The sequence below is a fragment of the Staurois parvus genome, unplaced genomic scaffold (genome assembly GCF_062004578.1).
Source record: "Staurois parvus isolate SC_StPar_1 unplaced genomic scaffold, SC_StPar_1.0 ptg002367l, whole genome shotgun sequence".
Lineage (NCBI taxonomy): Eukaryota > Metazoa > Chordata > Amphibia > Anura > Ranidae > Staurois > Staurois parvus.
Window position 1 is genome coordinate 15,882 of NW_028320163.1, and position 18,716 is coordinate 34,597.

The 18,716-nt window shown below is 43.9% G+C and overlaps 1 protein-coding gene across 1 annotated transcript in view; it reads left to right on the forward strand.

Moving 5' to 3' along the window:
• The first annotated feature begins 1,095 nt into the window (after nt 1–1,095).
• The window catches only part of LOC149431172 (glypican-1-like), a 132,409-nt gene continuing 114,788 nt past the window's right edge, over nt 1,096–18,716 (forward strand). The window contains exon 1 of the mRNA XM_089665830.1: nt 1,096–2,028. Within this exon, the coding sequence (XP_089521956.1) occupies nt 1,863–2,028 (166 nt within the window). The 5' untranslated portion in view covers nt 1,096–1,862. The remainder of the gene's footprint in view (nt 2,029–18,716) is intronic.

Genomic DNA, 18,716 nt, shown 5'->3' on the forward strand with positions numbered 1-18,716 from the left:
GAGGGAGATCCAGTGCTGTCAGTGTATATATGAGGGAGATCCAATGCTGTCAGTGTATATATGAGGGACATCCGGTGCTTTCAGTGTATATGTGAGGTAGATCCGGTGCTATCAGTGTATATATGAGGGAGATCCGGTGCTGTCAGTGTATATATGAGGGAGATCCGGTGCTGTCAGTGTATATGTGAGGGAGATCCGGTGCTGTCAGTGTATATGTGAGGGAGATCCGGTGCTGTCAGTGTATATGTGAGGGAGATCCGGTGCTATCAGTGTATATGTGAGGGAGATCCGGTGCTGTCAGTGTATATATGAGGGACATCCGGTGCTTTCAGTGTATATGTGAGGTAGATCCGGTGCTGTCAGTGTATATATGAGGGAGATCCGGTGCTGTCAGTGTATATATGAGGGAGATCCGGTTCTGTCAGTGTATATATGAGGGAGATCCGGTGCTGTCAGTGTATATATGAGGGAGATCCAGGCTGTCAGTGTATATGTGAGGGACATCCAGTGCTGTCAGTGTATATATGAGGTAGATCCAGGCTGTCAGTGTATATATGAGGGAGATCCAGTGCTGTCAGTGTATATATGAGGGAGATCCAGTGCTGTCAGTGTATATATGAGGGAGATCCAGGCTGTCAGTGTATATATGAGGGAGATCCAGTGCTGTCAGTGTATATATGAGGTAGATCCAGGCTGTCAGTGTATATATGAGGTAGATCCAGGCTGTCAGTGTATATATGAGGGAGATCCAGTGCTGTCAGTGTATATATGAGGGAGATCCAGTGCTGTCAGTGTATATATGAGGGAGATCCAGTGCTGTCAGTGTATATATGAGGGAGATCCAGTGCTGTCAGTGTATATATGAGGGAGATCCAGTGCTGTCAGTGTCTTGCAGCGTCGATGGATATAGTTCTCCCTTCTCCAGCACACATCAATGCTCGCTCTCTCACTCACACACCCAGTAGATAGATCTCCACCTCTCGCCTGGCTGACCCTGACACCCAATCCGGATGCTAATTGTATTCTATTAGAGCGGGGCTGTGCCGGGGGCGCTGATTGGCTGCCGGCTGTCAATGTGCAGTGTGCGGCTGGAGTTGAAGCTTCATTCTACACGGGAGGTGCGGGGACGGCAGGCAGGCAGCATCAGTCAGCGCACAGCCGCATCCTCCTCCTCCTCTCCTCATCATACATAGACAGACAGGCGGGGGGGAAGGAGCATCACCTTGTCCTGGAGAAGAGCACAGGGGGCCCAGCCATCATCATCATCCACAGCTTCCCCTGAGGTGACAGCAGCAGTCAGAATGGAGGAGGACACCGCACACTGACCCCCCGGAGCAGGCACCAGGCAGGGAGAATCATGTAGACATACATTGCACAAAGGAGCCCAAGTCATTGCACTGAGCACAGCCACCTCTGACAGATCTGCGGCACCTAGAAATAGGTCATTGGCTGTGATTGCTGGAATCCAGTGCTAATTCCAGGACTACACCCCTCCATCACAAGTGTCCCCCCTGCCTGGCTCCAGCTTCCTTCCATTGCAGTGTCCCAGCACTTCCTGGCCTTCAGCTGTGCCCACTCTGCCATGTAGGAGCATCCACATCCTGGACATACCGATGTTCACCCATTGTGTCTTCTTTGTATCCTGGGGCCCCTGTGTGCCCCTTATATCAGACAGCCCAGCACTCACCATCCACAACATTTGCTAGCTGCTGTCAGTGCTCTCCATACCTCCAAGTCCTGTAGGACCAGATCTGAAGGCTTCTTGGCATTGCCAGCTGGGCTGTGCATGCTTGCTTCCTTTGCCTCTGTGGTCCTGCTTCCTAACTCTTCCAGTTACATTTCTTGGCTGATCCACAGAGGACATGGAGAGGATGTGTGGATACTCATGGTGGCCTCTCGGACTGGTCTTCTTGGTACACTGGGCAGCAGGAGATACAGGGAGCAAAGCCAAGAGCTGTGAATCGGTGAGACAGGTGTACAGTGCCAGAGGCTTTAACCTCAATGGGGTGCCCCTGTCAGAGATCTCAGGTGAGTGGTACAACTTATACTCTGATTCTTCAGGACAGCCAATGATGAAAGGTGGACATTGAGAAAAGATTCTTTTGTTTGTTTTGTTTTTGTGAAATGTTATTCACATGCCTTAAGAAAAGAACTAAATTGCAACGGTCAGCACAATCCTCAGCCACTCCAAACAAAAGCTGTAGAACTCAAGTAATATGTCAACGCTTTGTAGAGGATGGCTCAGAAGAGCAGCATGTGGCCTCCAGCTGTTGAGGAACTAAAGGTCCAAGCATGCTGTAACAGACAGCATGTTGGTACATATACCTCTTCAGTAGTTTGAAGGCATTGATCTTCTAATTTCTGCCTGAGGCTATGGGAGACCATAAAATGATCCCCATTTTATGCTCTGGAATTTCATCTTATTTTGCCAAATCTTCAATACTTGCCATTGTTTGGTTCCGTCACTGCATACATTGTCACAAGAGTCTGTTGAGTTCTGCTAGTAAGGAAGCCAGCAGGTCAAGATCCATTTTGTTGTAGTTCTGAAACTGTACTTATGGGTTCACATTGCTGTAACAAGTTTTTTATAATTCCTACACCAGCCCTTACCAACAAGGGTTCCAGTGAACCCTTGAGTCCCTCTAAAGGTTGCTAGGGGTTCCTTGAGCAAGGAGCAATCACCACTGACACCAGCAATCTTTGTAGATACTGTTCTCCTTATTAACCACCACTGTTATGAGCATTTAGTAGTTATTAGCAGGGGTTCTCTGAGACCTAAAAGTTATTTTAAAAGGTTCCCTCGTTATAACAAGGTTAGGAAAAGCAGAACTAGACTGTATCAGTCACACTGGAATTGTTAGTCCGATCAGTGGACTCAATACATTTTAGTGCTAATTATAAAACATGCAATAACCCACAACCACCAACCAGAAATTAGCTTTTAATTAGACCCCTTCTAACTTGCTAAGAGCTGTTTTCTGTTTTGTTGCCAGTGGCTGAATGCAAACCACCCTTTTTTGCACTGTTCTAATTAGAACGTTTTGTTCAAAATCATGGCAGCGAGAGCTGGAAAATAAATGTTTGAAGTCTCCTAATTTCAGTGTCTTAATTAGGCTACAACTGTCTACCTACTAGATAACCACTGAAGAGCTGTACTCTGAGCTCTGCTGCTCCTACTTTGTGTAGTTATCAACACAAATGAAATATGTTTCTACTTTAGTATATTTATGATTATCATTTGTTACCCAAGGAATAAATAACGCCAGGGACAGTTCTTTGTACTGTATATAACAGAAAAACGTCCAATAATTCTAAAAAAGGAAGTATTTTTCAGACGTTCTTATGTCCATCTAATGTATCTGTCAGTTGACAGTTATACTGTGCAGGGGCGGACTGACCATTTGGAAACTCGGGCACTGCCCGAGGGCCTGGGTCAGTAGGGGGCCCCACGAGAGGCCCCTTGGTACCTTTTTCATAGGCTTTTTTTAGTTTGGGCAAGGACACAGGGGCCCCATGGTCCCCTATTGCCCGGGGGCCCCATGAGTTGTCAGTCCGCCCCTGATACTGTGGTATGTATTGTAGCTTTTTCATAGACCATCTGACAGAGTATGGGGTGCAAGTAATTGTAAGATAAATTTGGGGTACAAGTAATGTTAATGCAAAACTCCATTGTTCTCGAATCAGAAATATCCTGCTACTGACTTAGATAGTATTCTAGTGATATAGCTATGGTATAGTATTCAACTAGTGGTTAGCACTTATACCTTGCAGCACTAAGGTCTTCAGTTCAAATCCCTAACAGGACATTGAATTTGCATGTACTCCCATTGCCTGCATGCATTTCCTCCAGGTACTCTGATTTCTATCCCCCCCCCCAATCAAAAGACATACTGGTAGGCTATTTGTTCCTTTCTAAATTGACCCAAGTATGTGTGTATATGCATGTGAGATAGGGACCTTAGATTGTAAGCTCCTTGAGGGCAGGGACTGATGGGAATGTTGAATATGCAAATTGCTGGCGCTATTTAAAAACATGTAATTATATAACACTTACACCCGACTAACCCATGTTCTATATGGTGGGAAAAATGTTAGGACCTGACTGCTCACAAATCAAAGAAACAAATTCTTGTTTATTAACTGATAGAATTACCAGACATGAATAAGGTATCACAGTCATGCATATCTACCCTGGCATTGTAGCCAATTTTCCAGTACCAGTTCAGTCCAATCCTCAAGTATAATTGCCTTGTATTAAGATTTCAGCCGCACACTGGTAGTGACAGCTTGGGGAGTTCTCTACCGAGCCCTCAGGTGTTTGCCAGCGAGAGACTTCTGAGCCGAGACCTGTTGGGACATGCTGTCATACAGTTGCTTTAGTCTGACTTCCTAGGCCAGTGACACATCAGAAAGCATTGCTGCAGTCATGTGATTATATATGGTAAATCATTTTTCATGACTGGAGGAAAATAGGTAAGACCTTGAAATGCTCTGCCAATGGTCAGAGTCCCTTAGCCTAGGTTCACAATAATGCAGTTCGGGAACCGCAGCGATCCATGCACATTTCCCGAACTGCATTCCAATCTCGCTGCCCTTGCAATCTGCTGCGGGTGTCAGTAAAAAGTTAACAACACCCCAAACAGGTCAGAAACGCACGGTGTTTTCCTGTACCGGATAGCATAGCACAAAATAACCATGTGATCCGGTTGCGGTGTGGCTGCAAAAATGTGCATGCACATCTTTGGTGTGATTTGAGCCCATTCAAAATTAATTGGCTCACATCGCACTGCACTGAATCGCTTGGGAATAGCACAGGCATGCAGTGCAGTTCCTGTGTGATTCACATGCAGTTCATAGTGTGAACCGAGGCTTAGGCTTCATGCACATGAACAATGAAGCTAAAAGTACGCTGGACGTACAATTTCTAGACATTTTCCCATGCCTTGGTAGCTGCAGGTGTTGCATAAAGCCTGCTGTACATGGTCATAGTCTTGTAAGTGCTGAAGCTTCTTTGCATTGGCATTTACCCACGCATGCGCATGCAACATATTTCCTGAAACTGGACGTTTTGAAAATGCCCAGAATTCTATACTCCTCATATTTTTAAGCTTTCTCCATCTGTGGTCATGAGACCTTCAAACAGTGAAACAGTTAAACCTAGAGCAAAAGCGATGCTCATGAATAAAGCAAAAGTTAGGAATCATTATTGCTTGGCCAGTAATGTGTTTATTATGGTCCATTCTTCCTCCTTTATTTGTGTTAGTAAACACTGTTTAATGACTGCTGCAGCTCTTAAGTCAGTGTTATATGGCAGTTATTTGTTTAAGTAGACTGATTTATGGCAACACTTGTAAAGCTGGGCACACAGAAACTATTAGAGGAGCTGCAAATGTTTAAGATAAAGAATACCAATCTTTAGACTTTATAAAATCACAAATATATATATAGATCAATATACAGTCATGGCCAAAAATATTGGCACCCCTGAATTTCTGTCAAATAATGCAACACTTCGCTCAGAAAATTGTTGCAATTACAAATGTTTAGGCATTCTCATGTTTATTTCTTTTGTTTGTATTGGTATGACACAAAAAAGTGGAGAAACAAAAAGCCAAATCTGACACATTCCACACAAAACCCCCCAAAATGGACAGGACAAAATTATTGGTACCCTCAATTTAATATTTGGTAGCACATCCCTTGGAAAAAATAATTGAAATCAGTTGCTTCCTGTAACCATCAATGAGTTTCTTACATTTCTCTACTGGATTTTTGGACCACTCTTCTTTCGCCAACTGCTCCAGATCTCTCAGATTGGATGGGTTCCTTTTCCCAACCGCTTTTTTGAGATCTCTTCACAGGTGCTCTATGGGATTGAGATCTGGACTCATAACTGGCCAGTTCAGTACTCTCCTGCGCTTTGTCATGAACCATTTCTGGGTGCTTTTTGACATGTATTTTGGGTCATTGTCTTGCTGTAAGACCCATGACCTCTGATGGAGACCCAACTTTCTGACACTGGGCCCTACATTGCTCCCCAGAATTCTTCAGTAGTTTTTAGATTTCATAATGCCATGTACACGGTCAAGACATCGAGTGCCTGAAGCAGCAATACAACCCCAAAACATCAGTGAACCTCCACCATATTTGACTGTAGGGACTGTACTCTTTTCTTTAAAGGCCTCATTGCTTTTTCAGAAAACAGTAGAATGATGGGCTTTACCAAAAAGCTGTAATTTTCTCAAAGCTTTGCGCATGCACAGTAGGGAACCGGCTGTGAACCTTGAGATTGTCCATGCTTTTCCACAATTTTTGTTCTCAAATCTTCAGACAATTCTTTGCTGCTCTTTCTTTTCTCCATGCTCCATGTGGTACACAGAGACACACAACAGAAAGGTTGCGTCCTTTTTTCACCATTTTAACCGGTTGCTGATGTGATTTCTATATTGTCAGCAGCTGTTAATTGATTACAGGAGCATCACAAACTTGGAATGCAGTTATTTCTTACAATTTTGAGAATGTGCCAGATTTGGACTTTTGTTTCAACACTTTTTTGTGGAAAGAAAGAAAGAAAGAAAAGAAAGCTTCTGTATTGAGCCTCACCAGTAGAATTACTATGAATCTTATCGGTTCCTGCACGAACCCTAGCATAGCTATTAACACTACAGTCCTACACCCCAGTCACACTGATCCCGACTCTGAAATCATGCGACTTACAGTGAAGTCACATGATTTCAAAGTCAGATGACATGCCGATTTGAGGTGCGAATTTGCAAGACATCTGACACAGATGTCTGTGCAAATAGCACCAAAAGTATTTAGAAATTGGTGCAGCTCCAACCAAGTAAGAACCGAACTAATATGACTGCTGTAATTGCAGACAATAAAGCGTGACTTGCCATTCGATTTTCAAGTCGTATGGCATGCAGATCGCATGCCAAGTTGCACCCAGTGTGACCGGGGTATAATTGTACAACCTCCTTTGAATTTACTAAAATACCTTTGAATACCAAAATTTTGTAATAAGAGGATCAATATAAAAAAGCCAATCTTATACAATCAGCCAGCTCCCTACATTACATAGTTGCTGGTAAATCTAAAGTTTGTACAGTTGGATTGTATAGGGTATGCTTTAAGCTCACCACGCATGTTACAATCTGATTGCAAAATTTCCGCTATATCTACCAATCCTAGATTGTAAGCTCCAAGGAGCAGGGCCCTCCTATCCCTCTTGTATTGAACTGTATTGTCTCCCGTTATATTGTAAAGTGCTGAGCAAACTGTTGGTGGTATATAAATCCTGTATAATAATAATATACTAACAAGAATGTAGTGCAAGGGCCTTCCTGATTGGACCCAAAACAACTGTTTAGGTAGGTTCTCATATTGCATAGTTTTGGAAGCTCCAAGGTTGATTGTACAGTCAGATTGTAGCATGTATGGTAAAGCTAAGAGAGATAGCAGATACATAGATATTTCTTTACCTGTAAGCCTCACCAGTGTAATTAGTGTTGATCTCATCAGTTTCAGTCACATAATGGCAACCGTTTTTTAGATCTGGATAGAGCAATTAGGGGTTATAACCACTTGCGGGTTTCTTACTGCATTTTTATCCCCCGACATTGCGGCTGCTTGGGTGCGGACGCATTTTAACCTTTTCATACTCTATCTAAAATGAAAAAAGAAATGTTTTTAGATATACTTTAACCTCCATTTATGTATAGCATTGAAATTTCTGTTCTAGCTCCTATACTGCTGGACAGTCCCAAGCTCATTAGACATAACAGTAGAAAATATAAAGGGGCTGTGATTCAGCAGAGCAAATCAAATAGGAGCCATTAACTGTGTCCTTGCAAATGTCAATAGCGAATGAGAACCCCTAGACATAGAACCATGATTGTCTATTAGGAAGGTGTGACATGCTGATTTGCTCTTCTTTGCTTATCCTGAGCAAAGACTGAACTACAACCACCAGCGATATGGCTGCATTCACACTTTCATGTGTTTTTGTGGACATCTGAGGCTTGAGCTTTTTTTTTTTTTAAATAATTTTTAGTTAATAGAAAATTAGTTACAAGGGGAAAAAAAGCATGCGTTATGTGCGTCTTTGTGCATTTTTGCTCCTACCAAAGCCTACAGGGGCAAAATATGTTTGAAGCTTGTAGCTCATGTACTTTTTCAAACTACAAACTCCAGCCCTGCTGTGTAAAAACTTAAAGAGACAGATACCAGGTCACATTCAGGTGCTTACACTGCTTCCCTTTAAAAAAAAGACATTGCGTCTTAGGAGGAGCCATTGGGCAGTGATGGGTGGTGGGGCCCAGCCCCACCCTGTGTGTCTTACGGAATACAGGTCTCAGGAGTGAGCACACACAAGATTGATCTGGCGGCACTCAGCAATGGGGTGGAGCTAAGAGGAGGATCAGGGTTGCTCTGTGCAAAGCCATAGCACAGAGCAGGTTAATAAAATAAAAACAAAGCTTTAGAACCACTTTAAGACCTGGTTCACACTAATGCGGTGTGGGAACTGCAGCAAATCCTGTTAGTTTCCCACACTGTATTGCAATCGCTTGGTGTCCATGCAATCTAGTGTGGATGTCAATGTTAAATTAACAACACCCTGAAACAGATCACAAAATGCAGTGCGATCGCCAGAATTCACATTGCATGGGTGTTCACACCCATGTGATGCAAATCAGGTGTGGAAAAAAAAGGTCCTGCACCTTTTTGGTGCAGATGGGATGTGATTTGAGCCATACAAAATGTATGGCTCAAATCGCATCGTACATACATTGCATGTGATTTGCACAGGAATGCGCTGTGATCCCTGTGTGAATTACATATGGTGTCCCGCATCGCACACATGTGAACCTAGATTAAGTCTAATATACCTACTACAAGCTTGACCAGCTATTGTAAACCAGTCATGAGACTAATAAAGAAGCTGTCATTGCTTACCTCCTTTTGAAGATACCAGTTGATTGACTATTATCCTGACCCCCAATTCTCAGTCCTTTGTGGAACAAGTATACAGATCAGGAAAGTCTGAGAAATGTAAGAATTCTTGCTGGAAATCGCAATCTACAATACTGCCTGATTAATATCTTAATGTATGTAAGTGAAAGCGAAGGACTAATTGAATTCTCTATAGTAACTGGGCCTCCATGACAAATTGGCATTGGATGATATATGAATATATTGTGTATGTTTGGCTTACACTTTACTTGTCCTGTATTAAGTGGACAAGTGTGCAGTGCTGGATGTTTATTATATGTGCATGCTGTACTCATGCAAAAAAAAAAAGGTAAAAAAAAACCACTGTAAAAAAAAAAAAGTACAAATTCCTTACCTGCATATTTGTTCTGGGTTCTGGACACTAGGGGCTTCTACACACTAAGGCAGCCCATAGATTATTCTATTTTTTTTTTAATGAAAACATTAATGACTCAGTTCCCTCATCCACACAATCAATGTGGATGGGGGAATCCTTCCACTGTGTCTTTGTGTTCTGACAACAGAGAGACTTACTTCCCAGCCCTCAGAATATACTGATCAGCACTGCCAGCTATAGCCAGCAGCACTGATTGAATGGAAATTTTCCAACAGGAGAGTTGTACAGAAATTAGTTGGTAAACAGACTTTTGTACAACCATCCTGCCCATATGTGAATCAAAACTTGTCTGGTCCCTGCTGATCTGTGTATGGCCAGCCGATAAGCCTGCACAGGAAAATAATGGCTGGTGTCTGCTCTGTAAGGGGGAGGCAACCAGCTAGTGTTGCCACCTCATCCCTTTAAAACTGAACACATATGAATTACACAGGTTCTGTGGCTAATTTAATGCAAATAAGGCACTAAGTTAAATTACCACCTTAATTAGCCATAGTACCTGTGTAGGTAATATGTGTTCGGTTTTAAAGGGATGAGGTGGCAACTCTACAACCAGCAGAAGGAGCAGTCAGCAATGGCAGCCTCCATGGCTCTCGCATGACAGGTGTCCTCCAGAAAGTAAGCATTTGAAGCGCAGAGAAAGTTGGATTAATTTTTACAAGTGGTACATAAAGGGCAGAAGGGCCTCCAGGCTTCATGGCTTATGACTTAGCAGGAAAGTCTATTTTAACGAAAATGTACTACAAATATAGATACATTTATATATACAGTGCTCAGCATAAATGAGAACACCCCAGCAGATTTGTCAGAAAACCTTTACTTTGCTTTCAGAATCAATATTTTCTATAGGACACTATACTACAAAATAATCCCACAAATTCGGGCCATTGCTTGCAAACAAGATTTGTTCATTTGCACACACAAAAAAGTATTTTTCCTAACAAATTCATTAAAGACCATGTTGCAAAAACAAATACCCCCTAATAAAAGTCTTAGGAGCAAAGCTAAATTTTAGACAACAAAATCCTAATTAACAAAAATTCAACTACAGGTGAGTCTAATTATTCAATAAACAGGTGTTAAACAAGAAAACCCCTTATTTCATGCTGTCTGCAATGGCACCACATGGAAGAGAGAGAAAATAATTTCTTTACACAAGAAAGGTAAAGGCTACAAGAAAATCAGCTTTACTTATCAGTCAGAATACTGTAGCAAATGTACTACAAAAATTTAACAAAGATGGAACTGCAACCATCTTACAGAGATGTCCAGGCCATCCATGGAAGTTAATATCTCGACAGGAGCGTCTTCTGATGAGAAGGGTTGAGGAAAATCGCCATGCAAGTTCACTGCAGTCAGCTAAAGAAATAGAAAGCCAAACTGGGGTGATCATTTCCCATGACACAATATGGCGTACAGTGCAGAGGATTGGCGTGCATGGGTGTCGCCCACGAAGGAAGCCTCTCCTAAAGCCCATGCACAAAAAAGCCCACCTAGAATTTTCCAGGGCCCATGCTGAAAAACAAGACTATTGGGACTCTGTACTCTGGAGTGATATGACCAAGATAAATGTTTTTGGAACTGATGGCTTCAAAACTGTACAAACAAAGAAAAATGCATGGTGCCTACAGTGAAGCATGGTGATGGCAGTATCCTTCTGTGGGTCTACATGAGTGCTGCTGGTGTCGGGGATGTGCATTTCATTGATGGTATCATGAATTCACAGATGTATGGCTCTATATTGAAAGAGAAGATGCTACCATCAGATCCGTGCCCTTGGTTGTTGTGCACTTTTCCAACTTGACAATGATCCAAAACACACATCTAAGGCCACTGCTGCATTTCTGAAGAAGAACAGGGTGAAAGTGAATATGTGGCCAAGTATGTCTCCTGATCTGAATCCAATCAATCACCTATGGGGAATTCTGAAGAGACAAGTTGAGCATCACTCTCCATCCAGCATCCAAGTTCTAAAAGAGATCGTTCTTGAAGAAGGAAAAAGATCAGTGTTGCAATATATCACCAACTTGTTCATTCCATGCCGAGAAGACTTGGGGCTGTCCTTACAAATCATGGAGGTCATACAAAATACTAGATGGAGTAGTTTTTGCTGTGGGGTATATTCATTTTTGCATCAACTAATTTGAAATCTAAGTTATATTATTAACCTTACTTTCATATAATGAGCTAAACAAATGTTCTACTATAACACTCAATTTTGGAAATTGTTCTTGTGTTCATTGAGATGTTGCTTAAAATCTTACTTTTCAAAAGGGGTGTACTCATTTATGCTTAGCACTGTGTGTGTGTATATATATATTTTTTTTTTATTATTATTTTTTTTTTTTATATGGGGGATGTTTAGCTCAGTGGTAGATGTGTTTTTAGCAGTGAGTACACAGCAAACAGGAAATATATTTAATGACATGGTAGCCCATGTTTATTAAAAAGGCAAAAAACAAAACAAAAGTCCAACATAAGCTTTCCCACACAGGGGTTTTTCTCCAACAAAATACAAATGTAAAATACCGAGCCACTTGGCTCTCTCTGGCCAGCAGTACTTCTGCTTGTTTGGGTCTCCCAGACCACTAGCTATTTCATGCACACAGCCTTGGGCTTCTTGAACACACACAGCCTTGAGCTCCTTAATGCACACAGCGTCTATCGCCACACAAAAGCTCTCTCAATGGTAGCACTGCTCCAACTCCCCTCTACTCCTCCTTTAACTCTCAGCAGACCATCATTATAAGGGCTGTGTGCACCAGGGCCCACACCCTGTTGGTTGTTCACAACACCCAAACGCTGATTTCTTCCCTCCTAAGGCACTTTGAAATCTCCCAGACTATGGAGCCCCATCCAGATTAGATTAGATTACATTTTCTCCTCTCTAAATCTATGCTGCATAGTCCTGCACTCAGCATATGTGCAATCCCTGTGTTCTTTTCCTGGCCATTTCTACCTATATTCCCCCACAGATAGAGCCTTGCACTGTTACAATATGTATACGTTATCAAGACTTTTTTTCAGTGGGAACACAGGGGAACGCAGTTCTGGCACCTCCAACACTGAATGTACTGTATGTAATGGCAAGGGGTGCTGGGATGTGCTGGAGGACCTGTTGATGCTGGCTGATGTGGGATCTATTGTTGCTTCAGGGGATCTGTTTTTGTAGGGGGTCTATTGTTGCTGGGGAGATCTATTGTTGCGGGTGGGTATATGTTGTTGCTAGGAGTGGGTCTTATGATGCTGGGGAGCAACTGTTGCTGGGAGAGATCTACTGTTGAAGGATGGTTCTATTGCTGCTGACTGCTGGAGGGTCTATTGATGCTGGCTGCGGGGAGACCTGTTGTTGCTGCCACTGGTCTGTTGTTGCTAAAGGGGTATTTTGTTGCTGGTGGTCCATTGTTGCTGGGGGTGTCTATTGTTGCTTGCTGCAGGGGATCTGTTTTTATGCTTTTCTTATCATTAACTACCTGCCGACCGCAGATAGCCGAATGACGGCTTCACTGCGGCCGGCCAGTTCTGGGTGGACGTCATATGACGTCCCCCCAGAACGCGCTCTGGGGCGCGCACCCGGCGATCTCTGTGATCGCTGTGTCCTACGGACACAGCTGATCACGTGATGTGGTAAAAGGCCAATCACAGCGGCCTTTTACCACCTGATCAGCGGTGTCCAATGACACGCTGATCAGAGGGAAATGCAAGTGCCGGTTCTCGGCTGCACTTTCCTCACGCTGTCAGATCGTGAGGAAAGTACTGCCGAGAACCGGCAGTTGTCACAGCGGGGATCGGCACCGATCATCAGAGCACTGATGATCAGTGCCCTGATGATCGGTGCCCAGCAATGCCACCCGCAAGTTCCGCCCAACTGTGCCCAGCAGTGCGCCCACTAGCTCCGCCCACCTGTGCCCAGCAGATCACCCACCTGTGCCCAGCAGTGCACCCACCTGTGCCCAGCAGTGCACCCACCTGTGCCACTCTGCAGTGCCACCTACCTGTGCCCAGAAGTGCCACCTACATGTGCCCACCTGTGCCCACCAGTGCCACCCACCTGTGCCCACCCACCAGTGCTGCCCACCAGTGCCACCCACCAGTGCAGCCCAGCAGTGCTGCCAGTCAGTGCCCAGGGGTTGTGCCAGTCAGTGCCGCCAGTCAGTGCCCAGCAGTGATGCCAGTCAGTGCCGTCTATCAGTACCCATCATCAGTGTCACCTATCAGTGCCGCCTATCAGTGCTGCATATTAGTGCCGCCTATCCGTGACACCTCATTAGTACTGCCTATCAGTGCCCTTTAGTGCTGCCTATCAGTGCCCATCAGTGCCGCCTATCAGTGCCCATCAGTGCTGCCTCATCAACGCACATCAGTGAAGGAGAAAAAATGCCTGTTTGAAAAATTTTATAATAGAAACAAAGAAACTTTTTTTTTTTTTTCAAATTTTTTGCACTTTTTTATTTATAGCGCAAAAAGTAAAGCGCCCAGTGGCGATTAAATACCACCAAAAGAAAGCTCTATTTGTGAGAAAAAAATGATCAAAATTTCATATGGGTACAATGTTGCATGACCGCGCAATTGTCAATCAAAGTGCGGCAGCGCTGAAAGCTGAAAATTGGCCTGGTAAAGAAGGGGGTATAAATGCCTGGTAGGCAAGTGGTTAATAAATTCCATACAAATCACGTAGCACCACAAAATAATACTTGGCTCTGTATTCTTTAAAAAGGCTATACTTGGAGGTGGGTAGGGGGTGGAACCAAGGAACAGTCCTTGAAGGTGGGTAGGTGGTGGAACCAAGAAACAGTGCTTGGAGGTGGGTAGGGGATGGAACCAAGGAACAGTGCTTGGAGGTGGGCAGGGGGTAGAACTAAGGAACAGTGCTTGGAGGTGGGTAGAACCAAGGAACAGTGCTTGGAGGTTGGTAGAGGATGGAACCAAGGAACAGTGCTTGGAGGTGGGCAAGGGGTAGAACAAAGGAACAGTGCTTGGGGTGGAACTAAGGAACAGTGCTTGGAGGTGTGTAGGGGGTAGAACCAAACAACAGTGCTTGGAGGTGGGTAGGGGTTGGAACCAAGAAACAGTGCTTGGAGGTGGGTAGGGGGTGGAACCAAGGAACAATGCTTGGAGGTTGGTAGGGGATGGAACCAAGGAACAGTGCTTGAAGGTGGGCAGGGTTGGAACCAAGGAACAGTCCTTGAAGGTGGGTAGGGGGTGGAACCAAGGAACAGTGCTTGGAGGTGGGTAGGGGGTGGAACCAAGGAACAATGCTTGGAGGTTGGTAGGGGATGGAACCAAGGAACAGTGCTTGGAGGTGGGTAGGGGGTAGAACTAAGGAACAGCGCTTGGAGGTTGGTAGAGGATGGAACCAAGGAACAGTGCTTGGAGGTGGGCAGGGGGTAGAACAAAGGAACAGTGCTTGGGGTGGAACTAAGGAACAGTGTTTGGAGGTGTGTAGGGGGTAGAACCCAGCAACAGTGCTTGGAGGTGGGTAGAACCAGGAAACAGTGCTTGGAGGTGGGTAGAACCAGGAAACAGTGCTTGGAAGTGGGTAGGGGGTGGAACCAACAAACAGTGCTTGGAGGTGGGTAGGGGGTGGAACCAAGAAACAGTGCTTGGAGGTGGGTAGAACCAAGGAACAGTGCTTGGAGGTGGGTAGGGGGTAGAACCAAGAAACAGTGCTTGGAGGTGGGTAGAACCAAGGAACAGTGCTTGGAGGTGGGTAGGGGGTAGAACCAAGGAACAATGCTTGGAGGTGGGTAGGGGGTAGAACCAAGGAACAGTGCTTGGAGGTGGGTAGGGGGTGAAACTAAGGAACAGTGCTTGGAGGTCGGTAGGGGGTGGAACCAAGGAACAGTGCTTGGAGGTGGGTAGGAGGTGGAACCAAGGAACAGTGCTTGGAGGTGGGTAGGGGGTAGAACCAAGGAACAATGCTTGGAGGTGGGTAGGGGGTGGAACCAAGGAACAGTGCTTGGAGGTGGGAAGGGGGTAGAACCAAGGAACAGTGCTTGGAGGTGGGAAGGGGGTAGAACCAAGGAACAGTGCTTGGAGGTGGGTAGGGGGTAGAACCAAGGAACAGTGCTTGGAGGTGGGTAGGGGGTAGAACCAAGGAACAGTGCTTGGAGGTAGGTAGGGGTGGAGGCAAGGGGTGACTTGTAAAGTGAGAGTTCCTGTACCTATTCTCTGAGAAAAAATGCCTTGCATGTTATTCAAGCCATTTTGTGGTTAACGTAATTAGAAATTACCTTTCAATCTGCAGCTGATATGATTTCCTGAACAGTCCCAGATTCAGATGTTGCTTCTTCATTACCAAGACAACTGGGAGCATACTTTACAGTGTCTATGTATTGTACTGAACTCCCCAATAAATGTCATTTTCTGCTCACATGATTTCCTCTTATTACAAGATGGGACTGGCCATATGACTATAGCAGACAGACCTTCCCACTTAGCACTCAGGAAGAACCAAGAGACTGGAATGCATTTGTTGGTATTTACCAGGCAGTGTCAGGTAAGAATTTTTAACAAAGTTTGTTAGAGTGGAGTTTGTTAAAGTGGTTGTAAACCCTCACATATACCCAGTGAAGTGACTGGCCTCAGGTGATACACAGAGATGAAACAAATCATCCTACATAAATTGTGCCTGTTTATCTGCAGCCTTCACTTCTCTACATCCATTCAAAGTACAGAATATATACGGCTTGTCTGAGAATTAAAAAAAAAAAGGAGGGGAGCTAAAATTACACTCTGCAGAGCTCAGTGAGGAGAGTTCTGAGAGCTGATTGGAAGGAAGAGACATGCCCTCCACACAGCTTACAGGAACAGAGCTAAGGCTGTAAATATCAAGCTGTGTGCTGGAGATCCCTCACCTGTCACCTTTTTTTCTCTTGATGTCAGAAAACTTGTCAGAAGTAACTTATGCAGATAGCAGAGGAATAAAGCAGCAGACAGAAATGACACTTAGCGTTCTTAATTGAGACAAGTACACATTATAGAGGGATAGGCTTTATTCATATTTCATGAATAAGGTTTTCAACCACTTTAACTGTTTCCCCAAAGAAATTTCAGGTTATAAATGTTCCATAATGTTTTTAAAACCTTAATCAAACATAGAACTGTTGTTTTCTGCATTGTTTTTATTTACATTCCGTCTACTAGCACATGTACAGAGAATGCTACACTTAAGGCATACCCCCAATGAAAACTGTCACAGTTGTCAGTATACTTATGTCAGCTCCCTAATGACTATTCAAGCTGTCAAGTGGCTGGTGTCCTGACTGCACACATGTACAGTATCATGACAACTGCAGATCTGAGAAGAGACTGAGATGACTCTGTCCTCAACAGATAGGAGTCTTTAGTTCTCCTTATGTGTCTTGTTCAGTGGTGGTCGGGTTTCAACCTTCCTTACCTTGGCCTTGTCTCTGAGCACTGAGCACCTTGTACTTCTGGGCACTCCAGGTAGGTTGTAGTTCTGGAATATGATAGCACTGAGGAATAATAGGTTCCTGGAAGCTTAAGTTTGATTCTTCTCAAATCTTTGGCATTTAATTTGAGTCTTTTTTTCTCAGCACATTTCTTGCGAACCTGTTTGACTATTTGCAACAAAACGTTTGATGGTTCAGTAACCATGCCCAAATATCTTAGCAATTTCAAGAGTGCTGCATCCCTCTGAAAAACTTTTTAACATTTTTGACTTTTCAGAGTCAGTTAAATCTTTTTTTGGCCAATTTTGCCTGAGGAAAAGAAGCCGCCTTATAATTACGCACACCTTGATCTCCTTAGGTGACACCGTCCCTCATTACACAAATATACATCACCTGATGCTTAAATCCGATAAGCATTCAAGTTTATACAGCTTGGAGTTGGAGAGTATGCATACACATGATTATTTGATCAACATGCTTACTTGCCTAATAATTGTGCACACAGTGTATTATTACAGCAGTCACAAAAAAATTGCTTGTAACATTGTTGTGTCAGTGGGTTTTGAGTGGCGTGTGAGATCCTCATTTACATGTGGGACCTAATGCTGGCAATAGACATTAGAACCAATTAGATCTGTGGATGCAATCTCCTTTCATATAAAGGAGAGGCGTGTGAACATACACTGTTGTATTGACCATCTCACTTGCTCATGAGCTGTGCTGAGGCAGGCCATGCGTGATTTTTTTTTATAATTCAATCAGCAGGTTAAACGAAAAAAAAAATGATCCGATTCACCCATCAACACGTTTGAGGTGGATGGGGGAATTCTTACCACTGTGGTATTGTATTTTGACAGTGGGGAGCCTTCCTCGCCATCAGAATACAGTGATCAGTGTTGTTGGGTTTAGCTGGTGGCACTGATCGGTCAGAAAAAACCCAACAGGTTGGTTGTACGTAAGTCGATTAGTAGATCAACTTGTGTACAACTAGTCCGCCCTGTCCCTGCTGAGCTGGACAAATTTTGATCCTTGTATGGCTAGCTTTAGAGTGAGCATACACCCCACTAGTTATTTCTCAGGGAAACAGTGGTAACTGGACAAAAAAAAATCATCTGTTATCTACAGACACAATCCAAAAAATTAAATATAAATATGTGAAATAACTCACCGTGTGAAGATCAACCTTGATGGTAGTTGGTTGTGAATGCACACAGAAATCTGAATCTTCTGGTACTTCAATAAAAATGAACAATTATACCTTGCAACCATTTGTGTTTAACCCAGTGGAGCAAGGTGGGGGACCATTATGTACACATCTCAGGCACCAACTTTCCAACCTGTCTAATTACTGCTCTGCCTCCCCTGGCATCTCTTAGGTAGCAGTGTCTACTCATGTCATGGACATTAAAGAGGAATTCCGGGCAAAAACCTCTTTACATGTCCATGCTGCTGATTTCCTACCTTCATTGAATATGTCATCCATCTGCTGGTTCACTCGGTAATTGCAATGAGATAGCCTATTCATTTTCATATCAAACAGTTCATTCTCTTTGGTTCCTGTTTTGAAGACCAGTGGCTGTTATGCCTCCTATTCCCCCAGCCATTGGTCTTGGCAGATCCCTGCTGTAACTCTTTCTCCAGGAAGCAGTGATGTAATTTAGCCCCGCTTGCAGTGGCGGGCGGGCCGAGACTCTCAAACACTTTCAACATGTACAAGCCTAGTGTACCCGTCCACATTTACTACAATTCCCAGATGTTGATGGGAACTGTAGTTTCCTTTTACTATAGACTAAAGAGAATGGAGAGGATTTGATGTAATCCCTGCTGTTACACCTCCTGGTTGGCAGTGCAGATGCTGTTATCTTCTGAATTACAAAGATTAGGTCATGACAATTCAGTAAGACTTTTCTCCT